At 41.8% G+C, this 25224-nt stretch overlaps 1 protein-coding gene across 1 annotated transcript in view; it reads left to right on the top strand.

The window, feature by feature from the left end:
• The window catches only part of cbwd (COBW domain containing), a 78786-nt gene that overhangs the window by 47743 nt on the left and 5819 nt on the right, over positions 1–25224 (top strand). The window contains exons 11-14 of the mRNA XM_067983262.1: positions 14883–14939; positions 16699–16750; positions 18210–18278; positions 19648–19713. Coding sequence (XP_067839363.1) covers positions 14883–14939; positions 16699–16750; positions 18210–18278; positions 19648–19713 — 244 coding nt within the window. The remainder of the gene's footprint in view (positions 1–14882; positions 14940–16698; positions 16751–18209; positions 18279–19647; positions 19714–25224) is intronic.

Genomic DNA, 25224 nt, shown 5'->3' with positions numbered 1-25224 from the left:
AACGTTTGTTTTTTGGACTGGAGGGAGGTATACAGTGGTGGTCCCCAGGGGTCGGGACGAGAGCCATTGCTTTTTTTGATATATATTAATGGCTTGGACTTGGGTGTACAGGGCACAATTTCAAAATTTGCAGCTGACACAAAACTTGGAAGGGTAGTGAACAGTGAGGAGGATAGTGATAGACTTCAAGAGGACATAGACAGGCTGGTGGAATGGGCAGACATGTGGCAGATGAAATTTAATGCAGAGAAGTGTGAAGTGATACATTTCGGTAGGAAGAACGAGGAGAGACAATATAAACTAAAGGGTACAATTCTAAAAGGGGTGCAGGAACAGGGAGATCTGGGGGTACATGTGCACAAATTGTTGAAGGTGGCGGGGCAGGTTGAGAAAGCGGTTAAGAAAGCAAATTGGATCCTGGACTCATAAATAGAGGCATAGAGTACAAAAGCAAGAAGGTTATAATGAACTTTTATAAAACACTCGTTCGGCCACAGTTGGAGTATTGCATCCAGTTCTGAGCAGCGCACTTTAGGAAGAATGAAAAGGCCTTAGAGAGGGTGCAGAAGAGATCTACTAGAATGATTCCAGGGATGAGGGACTTCAGTTATGTGGATAGACTGGAGACGCTGGGGTTGTTCTCCTTAGAGCAGAGAAGGTTGAGAGGAGATTTGATAGAGGTATTCAAAACCATGAAGGGTCTAGACAGAGTGGATAGAGAGAAACTGTTCCTATTAGCGGAAACCTCTCTGGATACATCGAGGGCATCCTGAAACCCATCGTACAGGGAACCCCCAGCTTCTGTCGCGACACTACACACTTCCTACAAAAACTCAGTACCCACGGACCAGTTTAACCAGGAACACTTCTCACCACGATGGACGTCTTGGCACTCTACACCAGTATCCCCCACGATGACGGCATCGCTGCGACAGCATCAATACTCAACACCAACAACAGCCAATCTCCAGACGCCATCCTACAACTCATCCGCTTCATCCTGGATCACAATGTCTTCACCTTCGATAACCAGTTCTTTACCCAAACACACGGAACAGCCATGGGGACCAAATTCGCACCCCAATACGTCAACATTTTCATGCACAAGCTCGAGCACGACTTCTTCACTGCACAGGACCTCCAACCAACGCTATACACCAGATACATCGATGACATTTTCTTTCTATGGACCCACGGCGAAAAATCACTAAAGAGACTACACGATAACATTAACAAGTTCCATCCCACCATCAAGCTCACCATGGACTACTCCTCAGAATCAGTTTCTTTCTTGGACACACGAATCTCCATCAAAGACGGGCACCTCAGCACCTCACTCTACCGCAAGCCCACAGACAACCTCACGATGCTCCACTTTTCCAGCTTCCACCCTAACCACGTCAAAGAGGCCATCCCCTATGGACAGGCCCTGCGAATACACAGGGTCTGCTCAGACGAGGAGGAACGCGATGGACACCTACAGACGCTGAAAGACGCCCTCGTAAGAACGGGATATGACGCTCGACTCATCGATCGACAGTTCCGACGGGCCACAGCGAAAAATCGCACAGACCTCCTCAGGAGACTAACACGGGACGCAACCAACAGAGTACCCTTCATCGTCCAGTACTTCCCCGGAGCGGAGAAACTACGCCATGTTCTCCGCAGCCTTCAACATGTCATCAATGACGACAAACACCTCGCTATGGCCATCCCCACACCTCCACTACTCGCCTTTAAACAGCCACCCAACCTCAAACAGACCATCGTTCGCAGCAAATTACCCAGCTTTCAGGAGAACAGCGTCCACGACACCACATAACCCTGCCACGGTAACCTCTGCAAGACATGCCAGATCATCGACACAGATACCACCATCACACGAGAGGACACCACCCACCAGGTGCATGGTTCATACTCCTGTGACTTGGCCAACGTTGTCTACCTCATACGTTGCAGGAAAGGATGCCCCAGAGCATGGTACATTGGCGAGACCATGCAAACGCTGCGACAACGGATGAACGGACACCGCGCAACAATCGCCAGACAGGAGGGTTCCCTCCCAGTCGGGGAACACTTCAGCAGTCAAGGACATTCAGCCACCGACCTTCGGGTAAGTGTACTCCAAGGCGGCCTTCGAGACGCTCGACAACGCAAAATCGTCGAGCAGAAATTGATAGCCAAGTTCCGCACCCATGAGGACGGCCTCAACCAGGATCTTGGGTTCATGTCACGCTACACGTTACCCCACCAGCGAATAAATGTTATCTGTTTTTAATATAACGGGTCAATTGCTGTCTTTTCCTTCCGGATGTTTCTATGTTTCTACCTCTTTCGCTCTGTTTTTTTAATTGGCATTTCCACATCATCTGTTTTTTTAGTTCTGGCCGTTTGTATATTCGGTGGCCCTGTAGGTAACACCTATCTGTCTGAACACTTTGGTTGCCTTGGCAACGGGCAGTTGAAAAGACTATCTGTAATCACCAGGCATTGTTCTGTGATTTATAAATGCGATAGGTTCAAGGATTTCATTTCCACATTCACCTGAGGAAGGAGGAAGCCTCCGAAAGCTTGTGGATTTTAAAATAAAATTGTTGGACTATAACTTGGTGTTGTAAAATTGTTTACTATTAGCGGAAAGGTCAAGAACCAGAGGACATAGATTTAAGGTGATTGGCAAAAGAACCAAAGGTGACATGAAGAAAAGCTTTTTTACACAGCGAGTGGTTATGATCTGGAATGCACTGCCTGAGGGGGTGGTGGAGGCAGATTCATTGTGGCTTTCAAAGGGAAATTGGATAAGTACTTCAAGGGAAAAAATTTGCAGGGCTACGGGGAAAGGGCGGGGGAGTGGGACTAGCTGGATAGCTCTTGCAGAGAGCCGGCATGGACTCGACGGGCCGAATGGTCTCCTTCCATGCTGTAACTATTCTATGATTCTAGAGTTAGTGAACCCTCACCATAGATCAGCTGTACTTGATTTCATATCCAGACAAGGCAGTTCCTAGGACTGATCTGAGGTTTTTAACCTAAGGTTGCTTCCCAGTTTTTCTTTGTTGTTCCATCGTTCTATCTGCTGACATACAATTTGGAACTGGAACATCGTTTCCACTATATAGATGCTTGAAGAATCTCAAGTTATTATAGGGGTAATTTTCACTTTCCACTTAGGTGGAAAATTGGCAGTTAGAGATCGGCCGCCCATATACACCCTGCTTAAATTTGTTTTCCATTGACTTAAATGAACTGGTAGCTGCTGGAACTTGTATGATGCAGGAGTAGGAAACTGCGTGTGGCACTGCTATCTGTAATATCCCGATGACATTTCCGTGTGTGTGCTCAGAACGTGGTTTCCTTAGAAGCTATGAAGATAGACTATACTCCAGCAGTGTGTGGATGGTGAATAATAATTTGAAGAATTAAAAAGACCCTATCAGATAGCTTTGTAGTAATTTAGGTACGTAAATTGAAGTGTGTAAACAAACCAAAGTATTAGATGAGAACTTATTTTATACTTCCAATGACCAATACTTTTTAATCTTCCAAGGATGTATTTAACTTGTTTTATCTAAAAGATTCCATTGTTTACAGATTTTCCTTCATCCTTTAGCCTGAATTTGGCTGGATTATTTGGTAATATCAGATTATGGTGATATTTCCTTTCATATCAGCTTCTCTCCATGTTACTCAGAGCCTGGTCCATCCAAAGCGATGGAGTCAGGAGTTTGTGGATCCAATCCTCACTCAAAGACTTGAGCACATAATCTAGGCTGACACTCCAGTGCAGTACTGAGGGAGTGCTACATTGTTGGAGTGCTGGAGATCCACCTTTCAGATGAGACATTAAACTAAGGCCCTGTCCGCCTGTTCAGGTGGATGTAAAATATGTTACTGGTGCTATCTGAAGAAGAGCAGGGAGTCCTCCTGGTGCCTTGGCTAACATTCATCCCTCAACCAACTTCACCAAAACCTATTAACTGGTCACTCACCTTGCCGCTGTTGTGAGGCTTGGCTGCACTTTATTTTGCTTATAGGACTCAGCTCTTCACCATTCCAAAACCAAGAATACGGGTTAATGTGTACACCATACTACCTTGTAGCTGGTGCTAATGCTGACAAAGGATGCGCTTAGGGTTGCTAACTCTCCAGGAATTTAACTTTAATTTCCTGGGCATAGCTATAAGCAACCCAGGAGAAATATAGGGGCAGTTAAAGTGTGTTTTTTTTCTCATTTTCTTGAATGCTTTTGTTTATTAGTTATAAAAATATTGGAGATGCAAAAAAAAGCTGTTTGACTGGGTGTGGTGTTTGGAAGGAGGCGGTCATGTGATGAAACCGCCAAGAAACATCCAATCGGGGAATTGGCACTTACAACTTGATCAAGCAGATTGCCGGTTTTCCACTTCTGTTTGTGGCATGGTGCTCCACCTAGAGGCACTGCATAGAAATAATAAAACTGTTGTCAGTGGTTACAAGCAACCCTGGGGTTAGGGCTCATGACTGTCTTGTTGGGGTGCCAATTGTAAACAATTTTACAACACCAAGTTATAGTCCAACAATTTTATTTGAAATTCACAAGCTTTCGGAGGCTTCCTCCTTCCTCAAGTGAATGTTGTGGCCCACAACATTCACCTGAGGAAGGAAGAAGCCTCCGAAAGCTTGTGAATTTCAAATAAAATTGTTGGACTATAACTTGGTGTTGTAAAATTGTTTACAATTGTCAACCCCAGTCCATCACCGGCATCTCCACATTGTTGGGATGCAGAAGCCTTACCAAATATGTTCCTGATTATATATTTTTTTTATTTGGAGAGGGAAAGAAGAGGTCAGCAGTTGAAGCATTTTCACTGTAATGTATTTAAGACTCTAAAATGCAGCTGTATCTGGTAGTGAAAATCAATTGTTTCCTTTCTCACTCTTGATGCAAGGGTCCAAATCAACACTGCCCTAGACTGAGACCAGTACACTTGGCAATGCACCAATGATGGTTGCAGTAATACATACTTTCTGACACATTTGTATGGACATACAATGCTTGCTTTCTTGTGGCAGTTTTTTATAAATCACCGTGTGTGTGTGTGTGTGTGTGTGTGCGCACCTGCTGTGTATGTATACAAGATACATTTTCGCTTGCATAATAGCAGCCATTACACTTCAATAATTGTGTGAAGAACTTTTTGAGATCTTTTGACATGATCAGACACCATAAAAATGTAAGTATATTTTTGCAAGTTAATGACTTGTTTTATAGCAATGGGTCTGTACTGTTTATGTCTGCATAACATTCTATGTGAGCGTTCATTGCATGGTAAGAATAAGTTGAAACAAATAGTAATCTGCATGCTTCAGTCAAAGCTTTTATGTGTGGAGTAATCTTTATGGACTATACCATTTTCAAAAATGTATCTGCACAATATAATAAGAGGAAAAATGTTTTGAGGAATAATGAGAACCTCCCAATGAAAAGTACTGAATATTGCAACAGAACCTTTTACGACCTGATTCTTAAAAAATGTTAATCTTGTTAAAGGCTGACTGATTTAATTTACTTGAAATTCCTCAAGCATTCTGCTCCTTGTTGGAAGCCTCCAGCTCCTTGGAGTGAAGGAACTCCTCACTGTAAAGTCTCCCAGGCAGTTACTGTCATATCAACTTTTATGGATTACTGTCATGTTTACTTTTCTTTGATCATATGGCAGAAGCTAAATGTGCTTAGTAGATTTAAGAACTTATCTGAAGAAAATCCTTCATTATTAATCTTTAAACCTACCTCAGATGTGAGGGGCTCATCACAATGTGGAGACTTGATGAAAAGATTTTTTAAAAACTGACAATACAATATTCAGATATTGTGATTGAGAATATATAAATTGTTTTTTCGTGCTGCCAAACAGGTTTCTTTTATTCAACTATTTTCATCCCATTTGAAAATGTTCTTAATCTGTGAATTCTGATGTGCAAATTGTGTTGTACAAATTCTGTTGATCACTATATCATGGGATTGCTGCTCACATTTCTTTTGAAAGTGCCGTAATCATTTTTCAGTTTTCTTACTTCCTCTCCTGAAAGTGTTGACTTGTGCTGGGTTCCACAGCTGCTGGAAACCCTTCATTACCTTGTTCAGGTGATAAGGTTCCACATAAAACACTGTTAGCTAAAATTAAAGCTCATGGAATTGAAGGCAAATTATTGACCTGGTTAGGAGATTGTCTTCTAATGCCTAACCAGAGAATAGAGATAATGGGTATGTACTTGAATTAGAAGGAAGTAACTAGTGGTATGGATCTGTGCTGGGGTCTCCACTATTCACTATATTGTAGGGAGTCTGAAACTAAGGGTCGTAACTATAAGATAATCACTAATAAATCCAATAGGGAATTCAGGGGAAACTTCTTTACCCAAAGAGTGGTAAGAATGTGGAACACGCTACCACAAGGAGTAGTTGAGACAATTAGCATATATGCATTTAAGGGGAAGCTAGATAAGCACATGAGGGAGAACGGAATAGAAGAGTATACTAGTAGGATTAGATGAAGTAGGGAGGGAGGAGGCGTGTGTGGAGCATAAATGCTGACATAGATCAGTTGGGCCAAATGGCCTGTTTCTGTGCCGTAGATTCGATGTAAGTACTATTCCTCCTGAGTGAACTTGCATGATGCTGACAGGCTATCCTACCTTGCAAAGCATCACATAAAAGCCTGATCCTGTCCTTGTTCAATGTCCACACATTCATACTTTCCAGCAAAAGTCACTGGGTAGCAGTCAGGAGTAGTAACCGAACACTTTTTTTCTGCTTCCCATTTGGGCGTTGAAATCTTTTATTCCCTCTCCTGCCATTGACTTGGCTGCTAAACAGCTAACTCAGCACAGACAGGAATTGACTGGAACTGAAGGAATTGATGCTATACTAGATGGTACATTTATCCACCGAACACTCCAAGCTGTTTTCTTATGAAGCACCTTTGGATGTCCTTTACAATAAAAGTCCTATTTAAAGACAAGTTTTTTTTTTAAATTCCTGTGATGGTGAGGCAAGGCTGGTTAATTAATAGGATTAAACAAAATATTCAGGGATGCTCGAAGCCCCTTTAAGTGAGAGTGTAGAAGAATGAAAACACATTTAAGCCTCATCATATTGTTTGCATCTTTTCAACACTGAATAAAAAGGGAGAAGGGATGGCAGCCGACATGGGAGAGGAGCATTTTCCAACATTTATTAATTTTAGCAAAACAGCAGCCACATGTAAACAGCAGCAAGACTGGTTGAAAATGGTAACTGACTTTACATTTGTACCAGAATTCTGAATCTTGCTTAAAGTTTTTCAAGATTGGTGGCTTCCCCAAGTTAAAAGGTATCATTGGCTGTGTATCTGCAGTCATTTGTTCACCTGCCAATAATCCTATGGCATATCTATACAGGAAGGACTATAATTCTAACTGCTTGTAAATAGTTTGTGAACATAAATAATGATGTCAGAATGTGCTTCCTGGGGAGTGTGGACAATGCTTTGCTTCTGATATAATCAAATGTTACACATCTCTTTTGAAAGAGAGGGAAGAATGAAGGCCTGGCTCCCCCACTTTATGGGGTAGGCGGTGCATGAAATTGCCTATGTTGCACAAAATCAACTTGCACCACTATTTTAACAGTCATTAAAAATCTATGAATAACGGGTATTTAATTTGGCAGTTGAAACTTAATGCAGACAAGGGTAAAGTACTGTACATATGAAGGAGAAATGGGAAACATGCATATTCCATGAATGGTGTTGGAAAAAGGTCTGGGGTGACGCTAAAAGAGACCCAGGTGCCTTAGTCGACTCAACGCTCAACATGTCCAACCAGTGCAGAGCAGTAATAAACAAAACCAATCGAATGCTCAATTACATAGCCAAAACAGTAGAATATAAGTCAGAGGAAGCTGTTATCAAACTGCAGTGCTCTGGTTAGATCGCACAGTGAGTTCCGTGTCTAGTTCTAGTTTCCGAGAAACAAGGGAGACTTTGAAGCGTTGAAGGCAGTGCAGAGAAGAGCCACAAGGCTGATCCCTAGTTTCATGGGCCTGAATTATTAGGAAAGACTGAAAAGACTTGGGCTTGTCTGCTTGGAAAGGAGGTGTCTGAGAGGTGATCTTAGAGGCATATAAGATGGTAAATTATATGGATAAAGTTAATTCACAATCTCTAAAGTTAAACTGCGAGAGTTGGACTAGGGGACTCAATTCAAATTAATAAACGGTAACTTTAGGACTGATAACAGGAAGTTCTTCCTCGCAGAGAGAGTGATCAACACTTGGAATGGACCTCTGGACAGAAGCGGAAACCCTGGAATCATTTAAGAAACAATTAGGTGCAGCAGTAGGGGGAGTGTAGGGTCATTCGAGATGGATGAATTAAGATGGGCTGAATGACCGTGCTCATCTGTAAGTATCTTGTGTTACTGGAGAAGTAACACCTTGGCCTTGGTTGCAATTTCATGGGTTGTTATGCAAGTTTAAAAATGGGCCAAATGTGAAAATATCACATTCACTGATGTTCATAAGTACCTCAGAATTTCTTTTGAAGCCAAGTCTTACTCTGTTTCCCCCCCCCCCCCCCCCCCCCATTTTCTGGGGTCTCTGGGCGATGCACCCATCTGAAGATGAGAGGACAATGACTTCTCTGGCTTCTGCCAATACTGCTGCATGTACATGAAAGCATCCCAGTGATGACTCTGCTTATAAATTCCTTCCACTTAGCACTTTCCAACAGTGGTGCAACTGACTAATAATTCAGTGCTGTGGGGATCCACATCTCAATACACTGTGTCACCAGATTAGTGGTTACCCTTTTATTAAAGAAGCTAAATCTGAGCAAATGGATCCACCTAAAAGGATATGCAGTAGCTCAGTAGTTAAATGCACTGCACTATGTAGCGTAGTTCAGAACCATACATACTAGGAAGGGACCAGTTTTGACTTCTGGGGCTCGATTTTAGCACCCACGATCGGGTGCGTTGGTGGCGGGGGGGCTACGAAAATCGGCGATTCTCGGGGCGGGGCGGGAGCCCGCTTCCAACCCGCCCACTTCCGGGTTTTCCACTGATGCGCTCACATGCGCGCGCAGCCCCCTCATGTGGGACTCCCGCCGGCAATTAAAGCCGGCGGGGTGCCACTTAAGAGTATTTATTTCGGTATTTCAGGTCGTTTAGAGACCTGATTAACATGGTATTTTAGGAGGGGTGGGATTTTGCAAACAACTGGGACTTTTTCCCGTACTGGGGGAGACACTCCCAGTTCAAATGGACGTGTTGTAGCCATCAGCCTGTGGCAGCTGCAAAGGTCCATTTGACAGGTTGTGGGGGGAGACCCTCACTCATTGCAGGAGGCCACTCTGTCACTTGGGACAAAGTTTGGCCTCCACCACCCTCCTCCTAACAATAAAATTCACCAACTTGCACACTTACCCCGGTGTCCAGACACACGTACCTACCTTGCGGACCCCCTCAGATGTACATCTTCCGGATGGGGGCCGCCGTAGCTGCAGTCATGACCTCCTCGGAGGGCGAACAGCATCACCAGCCTCGCCGGCCACGCCGTCCACCTCTGACACGTGGAGCTCCACAACACAGTGCTGTGACACATCCACCTGCACAACAGGAGGGAGGGCAACCGCAGAGAGAGATGCGTCGCAGTGGGCACTACCCTCGCCACAGGGTCCACAGACCGAGGCTCAGTTTCCTGAATCTCTCTGAGCAGCAGTGCACACGGAGGCTCAGAGTCACTCGACATGTAGCCGTGGACATCTGCAGCCTCCTTCATGCCGAGCTGCTCCCGGCTGGCCCAAGCACCATCTTCTTACCTGTCGCTGTCAAAGTCACCACTGCCCTCAACAACTTCTCCTCCGCATCCTTCCAGGGTGCCACTGGGGACATCGCCGACGTCTCTCAGTCGTCTGCACAAAAGAGCCCTGCAAATACACCTACACCCACTCTGCAGTGACACAATGGGTGGCATGAGTTGTGGGTCTTCATTGTGATCCTCAGGAAAGGGCATTATTGCACAAACCAGACAAAATTCACAAAGACGTGGCAGTAGTGGTGCCAATATAATATGTAATGTGAGTTGATCAGAAATTAAATATAAGTAAAAATGATGACAAACCCTCAAACACCCTTGTGCATCCCCTTCATGCTCACGACACGTTTGCCTTATGCTTCCTACTGCACATATGTGATGCATGCCCTGTGGCTGCAGCACAGGTAGTGGCAGGTTGAGTGAGGCTGACCATGAAAGAGATGCATGAGAGGGTGAGTATGAGATAGAGCCATGAGATTGTATGAGGATTGGGTTGAGTGGTAGTGGCGGGATGAGTACTGGGCTGCTCCATGCTGTAATTTTTCCTATTTGTTGCAGCATCAGTCAGTGGAGGACTGCCCCTTTAATTAGAGCTCCTCCAGCTGACAGACCTTACCGCGCATGCGCAGTCCGCCCACCGCGCAGCTTAGCAGCGGGGAACCCGGAAGAACAGGTAAGTGGATCCAATCAGCCTGCGATTGCGTTCGGGGCAGACTGATTTCACCGGGCGCGTTACCCACGCGCCCAGTCGACCCCCCGCTGCGAACCCGCCGCCATGGTAATATCGGGCCCCTGGTCTACATTGAGTTAGCGGATCTCGGCTAGGGCAGTTGTTGCAACCACTTCAGTTGGTATCAGTAACACTGGGCAAGGGAAGGGGTAGAAAATCAGCCATGCTCTCTCCTTCTGGTCATAATCTAGTAGCTCTTACCAGATGGTGCGCATATGTGGATGTTGGGGAAGAACAGGATCAGATTGATTGCAATATTTTCCATGGTGACTTTGGCCCCGATTTTAAATGGGGAGGGGGGGTGGCGGGTATGGAGCGCGCAAGCTCCAAAGCAGGCAGCGAACCCGGGGAGTCTTGGGCCTCATTAACAAATCTTTCCTCTGACTCCCGCCCAAACCCAGCGGAGCCACTACCTGGCGGGCAAGAGTGGGGAATTCAGGCAGGAAAGAACTTAAATTTATATAGCATTTACTACATCTTCAAGATGTGTGAAAGCACTTTACAACCAATGAATTACTTTTGAACTGCAGTCGTTATATAAGCAAATGTAGCGACCAATTGTGCAGAAATATAAAATGAGATGAATAACCAGTTAGCCTGTCTTTTTGGCAGCGTTGGTTGAGGGAGGAATGTTGTCCATGACATTTGCTCCTCTTTGAATAGTGCCATGGGATCTGTTTATATAGATTGTTATGCGTACATCTCCCTTAACTACTGCGGTCATATAGATGGCTAGATATTTGTAGTTGATGTGTATGCATCTCTTGTAACTACGGCTGGTGGGCCATTTTGAAAAATGCATAAATATAGAAAGGAAACTGTTGTACGTTTTGGAAGGTCAGAAAGTGGGGAGAAGGAACAGATAGCTGCCTGAGTTTTGACTTCTGTGCAAGAGCACACATTTTTTTTTAAATGTCCATTTTGATGTACAAATGTTATCAGAACAAACAAGTGAAACAAACCTAATTATATTGTTTTTATATGATCATGTGCTATCTTGCTGTTTCACCATTCAAATAGATTTTTGTTGCAACCAGTTATTGTGCATTTAAACAGTTCAGGCGCTGCGGACACTTCGCAGAGTTGAGAAGGAATTATTTTCAGACTTTAGGAATTCCAATTTAAAACCAGTCCCTTTCCGGTTTTTATTGTTCTGAATCTGATTATCAGTACTTGTTAAATTTTCTAATATTCTGTGAATGATTTCATCTTTTTGAACTGAGATTTTTATTGAGTTTACTGTAACACAATATTACTCACGTTACTTCCCAGTCTCAATCTAAATGGACACTCCTTGGGCTCTCTGAGTTTTGGGAGCCCTGTGGAGAGCCTATAATACAGACCCAGCCAGAACAAAGCTATGGTGGTATTTGTATGCCTATTCATTGTACCAGTAGGCTTTCATCTCATGAAAGGATTCATAAAAAACACTGCAGTCAATGTAATATTGTTTTAATCATGGAGAGGACTGTATGTGGCAGGTTACCTTAGCAGCAGTTCTGCTGGTGTCTGTCAGATAGACTCATTTAGTTTGCCTGGCGACCATGAATTTAAAAAAAAACCTTCAACCTTTGTGGATAATCTTTGCTATCTTCTGTCACTGGTGAAACTGGAAGTCATGTGAGTGCTCAAGTGTAAAGCAGATGTGAAAATAGCTGTTTTCTTATGAACAAGTCTTCAAACAATATTACTCTCCTATTTTCTCCTTTTTCCTTTTTGCTGTAAATTCTTGTCAGTTCAACGTGACTGTCCCCCCCAAAATCTGATGGCACTGCTAATTGTTCATTAGATAAATCACGTAATTGTCTTGCATCTAAATGATAGCCACTTGGTACTGTGTTTAGCATTTAAACAAACGTAGGATTTGGCCAGATTTGTATATGAATCTAACATTTAGGTTCCTGCTGACTTGTTAAATCACCCTATTTAAATACCAGGTAGTAGTTTTATGAGCAATCCACTGCTGCCTCCTTTACACTTATGCTCCCATAGTCATGAAGGATTGAGTAAAGAAATTTGGTGTTTAAAAAAAATATTTTTAAAAAGTAGGGTGGAAAATTTACTGCTTGTGCAAATGCTGTTTGTGAGTATTCAAGTGTTTTTTTTTTAAAAATCAGCTTTCTTCAGCTGGTTCCTGGGCAGTGGCTGTGGAAAGTAGAGGGAAAACCACCGTGCAGAAAGCACGCATAATGGTAGCCACTTTTCTTTAGGCAAGTGGGGATCCAGGAATCAATCCTGTGCACACAATTATTGACTAAAAAGTTTGTTCTTCGTTGACTGAACTCGGGCGGGACAGCTACAATTGCCCACAGCGAGGGAGTGGTAAAATCCTCGATTTCCACTCAACCATCATCCACTGTCTTTTCCTGAAAAGTGCAGGTGGAGATGTCTAGTGAGGGCAGAATCAAGCTTGGCTGTGATGATTCCCATGCCCAAATAGCCTGCCACCATGTCATGCCCAGACTCACACATTATGTACAGCTGAATAGGAAAGGTCCTGGAGAGCACTTAATGCTAGTAGAGCTGTATCACTTTCTAGAGGAGAGGAGAAAATTAGGGGAGAAATATTAAGCAAGGCATTGGAGCCGTAAGTATACGAGGGCTGAAAATCGCTAGTTGTTGTGAATGCGTGGCAAGTATGCATCACAATCCTTAATAACAACACCCTTATTGTTACATCCTGCTGTATAGGTCACAGTTAAACTCCCACTTATTTATATTGCATATTTTAGTATAGATGGTTATTAAAATGGTTTTTCTATTCTGAAAATTATTTTGCATGTGCATCAATAATATGACATTGAATTGGAGTATGTGACAATATAGATTCTGGAAGAATGCATTTTAACTGATTTGAACTAAATAACATGTTTATTAACACTTCGCCAAACTCTCAATCTCACCGGTGTGAAGCAAACATGTTGACAGCTATGAAACACAGCTGCAGAAATAGTGTCGGTAAAAAATCTGAAAGTGTGAGTTATTTTAGAATAATACAAAACACAAGGTAAAGCCCTGCGGTTAACCTTTCTGTATGGCGGTTCTTTCTTGATTCATCGTCAATAGGTAATGCCTTGGACTTTTTCTTTAGCAAAGCTATTAGATTGTCAGTACACAAGGTCTCAAGAGTTTAAGCATATCGCATGGTATTTCAATATTACCTGATTAATATATCAGCCTGAATTTCAGCAGTATGACTATTAAGATACTTTAATAGACATTAAAATAACTACTCGTCTGGCTAATTTTGTTTTTGTTTTAGAATTTCAGGACTGGAAATGCGGAAGTTACTCTGTCCACATTTGACTTAATTAACTCAGTAGAGGAAATGTTATGTAATGTTGTCCTTTTTTTTGAATTCCGTGACACATGCAACTGAACTTCATTTTAGGGCATTTATTATTTGAGACGGGTATTATTGCACTTTCAAATCACTTTGTCTTGAGATTTGAATATTTTGCTACTTAAAGCCAGAAAATTGCAGTCTATATTAATTTGAGATGGAATTGGGCTAAATAGGCAGCCATTTTGGTGAATTCTTGCATAGATGTGCTCTCTAATCTGCGATGCCAGCAAGGGTGTCGGGTGAGGACATCAGACTCCATGGTGTTGGCCTCCATGGTAAAATAACCAGCACTCTCTATTTAGACTCGAGCATAAAAAATGGCTTCTTGGAAGAATACTAGATGGCACCCTTGGTATCATATCCCAACATGGAGTCAATGCCTTAAAGGGAAGGCTGAAAATGTGGAAAAACAAGAAAAAATAATTTTTAAATAATGCATATTACAGGAATATATTTTTTTGAAAATTCATAGTAATGATACTAACAAATGTTTTACCAAGTTGAATTGTGAAGGAACATCAGTAGTGGTATTTATTGATAACACTGCCAATTGAGTTTCTTGTTTCTACTGCTGAGATAAATTTGAATCTCAGGCTCAATTCTCTTATGTGTAGCAGTTAATTTATGAATACAATATATTTAGGATATATGATTTCCCAGATCCCGTAGTGAAATAAAACTCATCATCGTTATATTTCTGTCAAGTGCTACAATAGCACTTCAGATAAAATCACATGATTTGTTGATTGCCTGAGCCCAGACCCATGGCGCCTGATGCTGGCTCAAAAATAAATTTGCTAAAAGCTAAATAAACATGCTCCACCTGTATATATTGTAACAATTGAAGTGCGACTTGCTCTTGTAGGTTATGTGTCATTCAAACTACTGTTACTGCTTTTTAACATACTATAGCCTGTATGTTATCCTGTATTTAGGTCTCATAACTCCTTATTTCTTTTATTGTCTTTCAGGGTTGAACTTGCAGAGGTTCTTGATTTGCATGCTTTCGATAGCCAAGCCAGTGAAAGGTACATTTTGAATCTACAGGTATACTGTGGCCTGTATTCGTCACCTTTTCCTTATAGCTGATTTGAAAAATGAAAAGTTCCTTTTAAAACAAAATGAAATCTAGTTCGGTGAGATAAATAATGTAGCATGATGGTTGGAAATTTGTTATTGCACTGAAGAGATGTATAAATTCTCTGCCCATTGACTATGAATTGTTGTAGAAATAGAGCTGATATTTACTTGTAATTTCTTTTGTTCAGGTTGCCCACTAGCTAATGTATTTTATGTCCATTCACAAAAGCTTAAATATTTCCCATCAGTTAAGAACATAAGAAAGCATTAATTGAGAAAAGGCCATTTGGTCCATTATAGCTTGCTCCTTCTACAAGAAAGGATAATTTACCCTGTTGAAGGGAGGGGGTGGAACAGTATCCTTTTTGAGGCAGGGGAGGAGAAATAACTGGGCATCTTATTGAGCAGGCGAAGAAGAGAAACCCTGTGGGGGATTTCTCTGCAAAGAGCCTTCTGGATGTGTCATGGTTGGGGCACTACAGTTCCAGTGTGACACCTATATTCTCTATCACAGATAAAAACAACATAGAGGCATCTAAAGTTGTCTCTGTTCTGCACAGACAGCAGAAGGAGACGTTGAGAATGCAGCTAATGATGCACATCAATTATTTTTGTCAGTTTGCTTTATTAGGACAATTATAGCTATTTATTATTTACTTAAAGCACTGTACTTTTTTCTTCCACAGTTGTTTTGATAATTAAACCCGAGGTTTTCTGATTATTTATTTTTTTATTTTTGACTCAAATTTGCTCGCAGATGGTTTCATCTTGAATTCAAGAGAAAATAAAATCCAAAAATTGTAGTCCTAATCATGCACAAACAACACATTTAACTTTGGAGATGTTTAGGAACAAGACTCGGTTGCTTAAAAAACACTTGAGTAATGACACAACCTGGTAGATTTTCAACTTGCCACCTATGCATAAAATTGGCATTGTGCTCGGCTGCCCATTATTTTCATTGGCAGAAAATTGAAAATCTACCCCAACATATTTAATGGGCGTTATTTTAGTTCCTTCAGGATTTGGACTTGCAGTGGAAAAAAGGCAGTGTGAAACTATCTGAGAGTCTGTTCTCCATAAATGGGTAATTAAGAAAGGAATTTTAAAAAAATTTCAACAGCTTTAGCTCTTGCAAGAGATTGACTTCCCCTACTGAGACCCATTCAGCTCAGCTCAGCTCCCCTTTGCAGCTCGCCTACACATACGCTTTCCCTTCCTACCTCCAAGCCTAGGGTCACTAATTTACCCCCTCAGAGTATTCGGAAACTACTGGGATGCTTTGTTTGAAGCCACTCCCACTTGTGTCTGACTATACTTCACGGTTGCAAATAGCGTAATCTGTCCGACAATGTTTGCCTGCATGGACATCACTCAGTCAGCCAGAGCAATGCTGCTAACTACAAAGAGCATTTTTCCTGGTGTATGTTTTCCTTTTTTTTCAAACTGGTCCCAGCAGTGTAGCTGGGGATTAATGCTACATGTTGAATTTTCCTTGGAGACATCAAAACCAAAATATCTGTGAATAGGAAGCGGGTGTGGATATGGCACTTGATTTCAAGGTCCCATAAAAATAATATACCCTTGTCTGCTTGTTGCTTTTTCTCTAAGTGTTTTTATAATGTATCTCTGCATTTACTGTAGCCACAGTTGAATGCATACTTGAAAGAAAGAATTAAATAAATTTATACTAGCTATTTTGTTTAGTTTGCAGGAAAAGTTATGCCATGTGCAGACAGCCCAACCTCACCTTGATAAGGTAACGAGATTTTGTGAAGTGCACATTGTGCATTTGACTTTTTGCTACCAAATATGGTTCATTTATTGATTGAAGAGTTTTGTTTAACATTAAAAAGAATCCATAATTACAATGTTGGGCTATAGCTGTAAGAGTTTGAATGAAATAGTCTTATCTGTTGTGATTGTAGATTTTTAAACTAGGAGGAAAATGTTAGTAGAAAAATTTTAAAAAAGCCTTTTTAATCAAGTCTCAATTTTTTAGATTTTGTATATTGTGCATCATAAGAACATAAGAACATAAGATATCAATTCAATGTGTGTATCAGCACAAAACAACTGGGTGATCATGCCCATTTTTCTTTTTGTACATAAGTGAATTGTTCATGGCATCATATGTGGTGACATCATCAATAGATTGCTATTTTATTATTACTATTATTACTATTTTATCATTGCTATTATTATTATTTTCATTGTGGTTAAAAGGGGTACACCATTTCATGAGTCTCAAGTTTTAAGAATCGATAGACTCAAAGGATTATGTAAGTCTTTACTGAGACTATCAACTTTGAAATGCTGCCATTATAATTACTGTGCCAATTTCATACTAGCTGCAACTGCTGTTTTTGCAAAAGTGGATGTTCAGCAGGCGACCATCTATATCAACCACTCGCACAAATACTGGGAACAGTGATCTTGCGACACTGCCCATGCATGATTCAATGCACAAATACACACAGTTCACACATGACATACAGTATAGAGCTCTTGATTTTGTGATGTGTGAAATATGTGTTCTCAGGATTCTGGGGTAAAGTAGGATTGTGAGACATCTGACATCTACCTGGGTTCAAGAAATTATATTTTATTTCAATTTTACTGGTACGTTCAGAGGTTCTTGGCTTCTTTTATAGAGTGCAATTGGGAGGATCTGCAGACACAATACAGTGATATTGAACTGGATGATGTATGCAGTGACAATTCAGAGCTAACCCTTGATAAAAATGAGGCAAGAATATTCAGACATGCCACTAAAGTCTTTATATTTTTTTCCAGAAGATTATGGGTGCACTAGTAATGTAGATGTGCTGGCTACAGTTACATTGCAGCGTATACAAATAAAAATCAGAGCAAGGCCACATCAGGGTGATACCATGGACACTATACTGTACTTTGGAGCTTGCTTGATAAAAAATATTTTTGTGGCATTGTCCGCAAATGTACAGAAGAGTAATGTAACTGGTGGGAGGTTCAATTAAATAGTAAATTTATTTATACTTCATACGCAGCTGATCTAAATCAGTATAGAGATGAAACTACTTCCCGAGGAGGTTTTTATTTAGCGCAACAATGATTTGCTGAAAAATATTGCAAATCGAAGAGCAGATTTCAGATATTTGTCGGACTAATACATCACATGTTAACCATAGTGTGAAGCTCTTGCAGGTTTGATGCAAGTTTCTTTTTATTTATTACAGAATATCATTACAGTTACATTTGAAATTCCTGGCACCATTCTTGAAGAAGACTTAAACCTTTACCTTCAGGTATGTTTTTTAAGTACTTTAACATATTTTTCTTTTTAAACTTAGCCGAACCTTTCTCACAGAAAAACGCTTTTGTGGCTAACTGTGTCACTTACATTATCAACACTTTTTTAATATATATTTAGCTTTTTATTCCGTTCTTGTGTTTTGCTCATTGTGAGCTGTGGCCTGCAGAGCAGTCAGCGTAGTGAAAATTTTAGAAGTGAGCTGTAAAGTCAGAAGAAAACAGATTAAAAAGCCAGTTAAACCAAAACGAGTGATTTTCATTCTAGATGAGTGAGTGTTGTCAGGTTTGGATATGATGGTGCTTCTGTCATTGTTTTTGTGGTCTCTTAGATGGGATGCAATGTGTGGGTGATTTAGGTGTGAATCCATATTGCATCAGTCCATGGCACATTGGTACGGTAATGCATTGCACCATGTCATGGTATTCATAATGCTCTTCCTTGGCTTTGATTATACTAAAATGAAAAGAAAGATGATGCCTGCACCTCAATATAGTGCAGTGAGTGTAAGCTTTAATGTCAGGAAATATCTAGAAGTGTAACAAATAGCATAAGTTGTGAAATGAACCCAAAATTCCTCAGTAGCTCTGGCAATCACTGTAAAATGCAGCGATGAGGCATATATGCTAGTCAGATTGGAACATTGTCCTTTTGAGAGGCAGGGGACGTGCTTGATTCATTTGCTTTGTGTTCCTTTTGGTATTTTAAGATTTTTTTAAAAATCTGTTTTGTCACGATGGGTTGTGATAATTAACCTTTTGACTAGGCAATTGCTAATCCCTCTATAAAACCGGCAGTTTGAAACTTGCAAGAGTGACCCAAGTATGAGACTTCGGATTTTCTTAGTGAGAGATCATATGGCTTCTCTTCTGTGACCCTTGATCTGTGCAGAAAGTGGATAAATAGCTAAATGCTAACTTAATTCAGTTGGTCGCATTCTCATCTGAATTAGAAGGTTGTGGGTTCAAACATCCTTCTAGCACCTCAACACATAATTGAAGACTCTATGCGGTCCATTCTCAGAGGTGCTGATCTTCAGATTAGATGTTAAACCGAGACCCTGTATACCCGTTCCGATGATCTGGGTTGACATTAGAGATCCCATCGTACTATTCAAAGAACACGGAGTTCCCAGAATTTAGCCAGTCTTGACCAATATTCACCCCTCAACCAACGCCACTAAGAATAGATTAAGTGGTCATTCATCCCATTGCTGTTTGTGGGATCTTGCTGTGTGGAAAATGGCTGCTGTGTTTACCTACATAACAGCAGTGACTGCTCTTCAAAGATAATAAATTTTATTTGCAGCACTTTGGACTGTGATAAGATGCCATATAATTGCAAGCTTGTCTTCTTTCTTTTAGAATCTTTTATGGGAAAAAAACTTAAAGAATAAGTCAGGCAATCCAATGGACATAATACGATTAAAGGTAATTATTAATTTGCTACTTGTTTATAGTGTCTATTGTACCAAAATTATACCAAAATGTACCATTCTTGAGCATGGTCAAGAATGGTACATTTTGGTATAATTTTGCCATGTTGCATTTAATCATAGTATTAAAAAGGGAATGTGAGCACCAGCACCTTTTAAATGCTGTAAATCAAACAGCATTCACTTCTTAGACAAAATTTAACAGAAAAACACAAATGAAGTGAAAATGACAGAACAAAAGGAAGTTAATAATTCTTAAACTTTTTAATTTTTAATTGAAAAATAGTTCTGATGGGACTTTCCGATAGCTTTGTGAGTAATTGCACCACCAGGTATGGTTCGGAGCCATATGAAACAGGAAGGTTCCAGATTTGATCCCTGGTTTGCGCTTAATTAGCTGATCTCTGCAGGGGTGCCACATTTGGCTTTGGGCCGCCTGGGCTAGAATGCAGAAAATTGGTCAGGATTCCTGATCTCCTGCTCTTACTATTAAGTGACGCCTGCTGGAAAGCATATGCTCGGAAATGGTACAGGCTCAGATTTGGCTGATGTCCCTTTGGTTGAGCATGCTACTTGCACTAACTCTCTAAACTTACATGTAAAGAATGACCTCATGGGTGAGGTACTAGTGGATCCTGATGGTAGGTACTGTAGGGCCAAGTGCTGTATAGATCCTCTACCTCGGGTCTCACACCAACAATGCACCTTAATCTGCATTTAAAGAAATACAGGTGAATTGTGTTGATCATATCATGCTAATTTTGTATTTCATAGGTGATTAACTTTATTGCATAGAATTTTAAAACTTTCAGCAATTTCCAGACAGACACTTTAGCAACTTTCTATTTTCTTGCAGGCAAGTGGGCTTCAAAAAATGGCTTGGATTTTCTAATGATCATTGTGATTTCAGTTAAGGATGCTGGAAATACTGTGGATTTCTCGCATCCACAGTATTTTGCTACAGTTATGGTGTAACTGTAGCAAAGTTGCTACAGTTTGTAGCAAACAAACTGCTACAGTTTGTAACAGTTGTTTGCCTATTACTGTGTTTAGAAGCAACTGGAATGCTAACTTTCATAATAGAGCATTTCAGAAAATTTGTTCTTATTGACAGACATATTGGAAAGTCAGTACTTGCAGCAAATTTCCCTCCTTGAAAAGTCCATCTTATTGACCGTGCATAATCATTGTTATTAAACCTAATTTTTACAGATCATGGAGGAACCTGTAAGTTTCCCTTATGGGTTCAGCTGTTTGAGCACGGGAGGATTATAGTACAGTTTGTCAGTGAGGTTTAAATGTATGTGTTACTAGTCTTTGTAGTCTAGGAACTGCCAGATATCTCTGGATTTTCAAAATTTGTATTTGGTGCATTTTTGTAAAAAAAAATCCATTGATAAGAACGTGAAATATCAGGACTATAAATCCTCAGACCCACTCCACCACTGTGAGTGCCACAGAGTGGGAATTCCACCATTCCTGTTACTGTGTTTTTCTACTTTTGATCCAGCAGAGGATCCAAGGTCAGGGCAGGGTCAACTAAGCCTTTCCGGTGGGTGCCCAAAGGTATGGGCACAACTTGAATGCCTGCTTGGGGATGGGGGCAAGATGTGGTGTTGGTAGAAGGCTGATTTGCCTGATTCCGTTGGCAATCTTTCAGGATGTTCCTTGCCTGTACACCCCAGTTGCCCTCCCCTTCCACCCCCAACTCCCCTCCTTCCCCACCCCCAACTCCCCTCTTTCCCCACCCCCCCTCTTTCCCCACCCCCCTCCCCCCCCACCCCCCCCACCTTGTGCATCTCCATGTTCCTGGATACCATTTTCTATCGAACATCCAGACTACTGGGCACTGAGGAGGTGGGATCCGCAGCAATGCTGGTGGGAGAACTCTATCTTGTCGAACCTGACTCCATCTGACATCGTGGCTTTCTGTGGGACAGACAGAATTCCAGCCTACCGCAGCAGGAATTTCCTTTGACCTCTTTTCTGGGCAGAGACCCGATGTTTCCAGGGCAGAGACTAATTAGAGATAATATAATGGCAGTAGAAAAGAATGACATATCCAACAGAAGGATAGAAACAGAATCCATATGGATTGAAATAAAAGATAAGGGATTGATCATGTTACTATGGCTGTGCTATAGACCACCTAATGGTGGAAAGGAGGTGGAGGAAGAAATATGTAAGAAAATATGTAAAATTAATGAAGGACATAGAATAATAATCATGGGAGATTTTAATTACCCCCAAATAAACTGGCAAGAAGAGGTAGGTAAAGGATTACAGGGAATGGAGTTTTTACAATGTGTTCAGGACTCCTTTCTTACCCAGTATGTAAAAAGCCCAACTAGAGAGGAAGCACTGCTGGGTCTAGTAATGAGAAATGAACCAGAACAGATAAGAGAAGTAAGCGTAAGGGAACATTTAGGCAACAGCAATCACAACATGATAAGGTTTAAGGTAAAGATTGAGAAGGACGTAAATAAGACAAAGACCAAAGTAATAAATTGGAAAAAAGCTTTTTTTATGGGATGAGAATGGAACTAGGGAAAATAAATAGGAAAAATTTACTGACAAACAAAGAAATAGAACAGCAGCGGGAAACATTTTAAACTGTGATCAGTAGAGTCCTGGAGAAATATATCCCACTAAAAAGCAAGAACAAACTAGCCAGTAATGACACACTGTAGATGAATATAGAAATATGGGCAAAATTGAAATTAAAGAAAAAGGCATACACTAAGTACATAGACAGTAACGGAGAGGATGACAAAATGGAATACGAAACGGTTAGGAAAGAAGTCAAAAAAACAATTAGGAAGGCAAAGAGAAACTACAAAATTAAATCATCAAGGAATATAAAAAGAAATAGTAAAGTATTCTACACGCACATAAATAACAAAAGAAAAGTCAGGATAGGGATAGGGCCACTAACCAATCCACATGATAAACTGTTGCTCACCATTCACATACGTTTTGGACTCTGGAATCGAAAGTACAATTTCAAAATTTGCGGATGACACCAAATTGGGGGGTATAGTTAATACTGAGGAGGACTGCGACAAAATACAGGAAGATATTAATAAACTTGAAGAATGGACGTGTAATTAGCAAATGAATTTCAATATAGATAAATGTGAGGTGGTACATTTTGGTAGGAAGAATAAGGAGGCCACATACTCCTTGGAAAATAAGAGTCTAAATGGGGTAGAGGAGCAGAGGGATCTGGGGGTACAGATACACAAATCACTAAAAGTAGCGAGGCCATTTTTTAAAAATGCAAACAAAGCACAGGGGTTCATTTCTGGAGGGATGGAATTGAAAAGCAGGGAAGTTATGTTAAACTTGTTGGTTAGGCCACGCTTTTTTTTTTATTCATTCATGGGATGTGGCCGTCGCTGGCAAGGCCAGCATTTATTGCCCATCCCTAATTGCCCTTGAGAAGGTGCTGGTGAGCCGCCTTCTTGAACCACTGCAGTCCGTGTGGTGAAGGTTCTCCCACAGTGCTATTAGGTGGGGAGTTCCAGGATTTTGATCCAGCGATGATGAAGGAACGGTGATATATTTCCAAGTCAGGATGGTGTGTGACTTGGAGCGGAACGTGCAGGTGGTGTTGTTCCCATGTGCCTGCTGCCCTTGTCCTTCTGGTTTGGGAGGTGCTATCGAAGAAGCCTTGGCGATTTGCTGCAGAGCATCCTGTGGATGGTACACACTGCAGCCACAGTGCGCCGGTGGTGAAGGGAGTGAATGTTTAGGGTAGTGGATGGGGTGCCAATCAAGCGGGCTGCTTTGTCCTGGATGGTGTCAAGCCTCTTGGGTGTTGTTGGAGCTGCACTCATCCAGGCAAGTGGAGAGTATTCCATCATACTCCTGACTTGTGCCTTGTATATGGTGGAAAGGTTTTGGGGAGTCAGGAGGTGAATCACTATCCGCAGAATACCCAGCCTCTGACTTGCTCTTGTAGCCACAGTATTTATATGGCTGGTCCAGTTAAGTTTCTGGTCATTGGTGACCCCCAGGATGTTGATGGTGGGAGATTCGGCGATGGTAATGCCGTTGAATGTAAATGGGAGGTGTTTAGACTCTCTCTTGTTGGAGATGGTCATTGCCTGGCACTTGTCTGGCGCGAATGTTACTTGCCACTTATCAGCCCAAGCCTGGATTTTGTCCAGGTCTTGCTGCATGCGGGCACGGACTGCTTCATTATCTGTGGGGTTGCGAATGGAACTGAACACTGTGCAATCATCAGCGAACATCCCCATTTCTGACCTTATGATGAAGGGAAGGTCAATGATGAAGCAGATGAAGATGGTTGGGCCTAGGACACTGCCCTGAGGAACTCCTGCAGCAATGTCCTGGGGCTGAGATGACTGGCCTCGAACAACCACGACCATCTTCCTTTGTGCTTGGCATGACTTCAGCCACTGGAGAGTTTTCCACCTGATTCCCATTGACTTCATTTTTACTAGGGCTCCTTGTTTCCACACTCAGTCAAATGCTGCCTTGATGTCAAGGGCAGTCACTCTCACCTCACCTCTGGAATTCAGCTCTTTTGTCCATGTTTGGACCAAGGCTGTAATGAGGTCTGGAGCCGAGTGGTCCTGGCGGAACCCAAACTGAGCATCGGTGAGCAGGTTATTGGTGAGTAAGTGCCGCTTGATAGCACTGTCGACGACACTTTCCATCACTTTGCTGATGATTGAGAGTAGACTGATGGGGCGGTAATTGGCCGGATTGGATTTGTCCTGCTTTTTGTGGACAGGACATACCTGGGCAATTTTCCACCTTGTCGGGTAGATGCCAGTGTTGTAGCTGTACTGGAACAGTTTGGTTAGAGGTGAGGCTAGTTTTGGAGCACAAGTCTTCAGCACTACAGCCAGGATGTTGTCAAGGCCCATAGCCGTTGCTATATCCAGTACACTCAGCCGTTTCTTGATATCATGTGGAGTGAATCGAATTGGCTGAAGACTGGCTTCTGTGATGGTGGGGATATCGGGAGGAGGCCGAGATGGATCATCCACTCGGCGCTTCTGGCTGAAGATGGTTGCAAATGCTTCAGCCTTGTCTTTTGCACTCACGTGCTGGACTCCGCCATCATTGAGGATGGGGATGTTAACAACGCCTCCTCCTCCCGTTAGTTGTTTAATTGTCCACTACCATTCACGGCTGGATGTGGCAGGACTGCAGAGCTTTGATCTGATCCGTTGGTTGTGGAATTGCTTAGCTCTGTCTATAGCATGTTGCTTCCGCTGCTTAGCATGCATGTAGTCCTGAGTTGTAGCTTCACCAGGTTGGCACCTCATTTTTAGGTACGTCTGGTGCTGCACCTGGCATGCTCTTCTACACTCCTCATTGAACTAGGGTTGATCCCCTGGCTTGTTGGTAATGGTAGAGTGAGGAATATGCTGGGCCATGAGGTTACAGATTGTGCTGGAATACAATTCTGCTGCTGATGATGGCCCACAGCGCCTCATGGATGCCCAGTTTTGAGTTGCCAGATCTGTTC

This window comes from Heptranchias perlo, chromosome 4 (assembly GCF_035084215.1).
Source record: "Heptranchias perlo isolate sHepPer1 chromosome 4, sHepPer1.hap1, whole genome shotgun sequence".
In the NCBI taxonomy this organism is placed as follows: domain Eukaryota; kingdom Metazoa; phylum Chordata; class Chondrichthyes; order Hexanchiformes; family Hexanchidae; genus Heptranchias; species Heptranchias perlo.
This window is presented reverse-complemented; position numbering and strand designations above follow the sequence as displayed.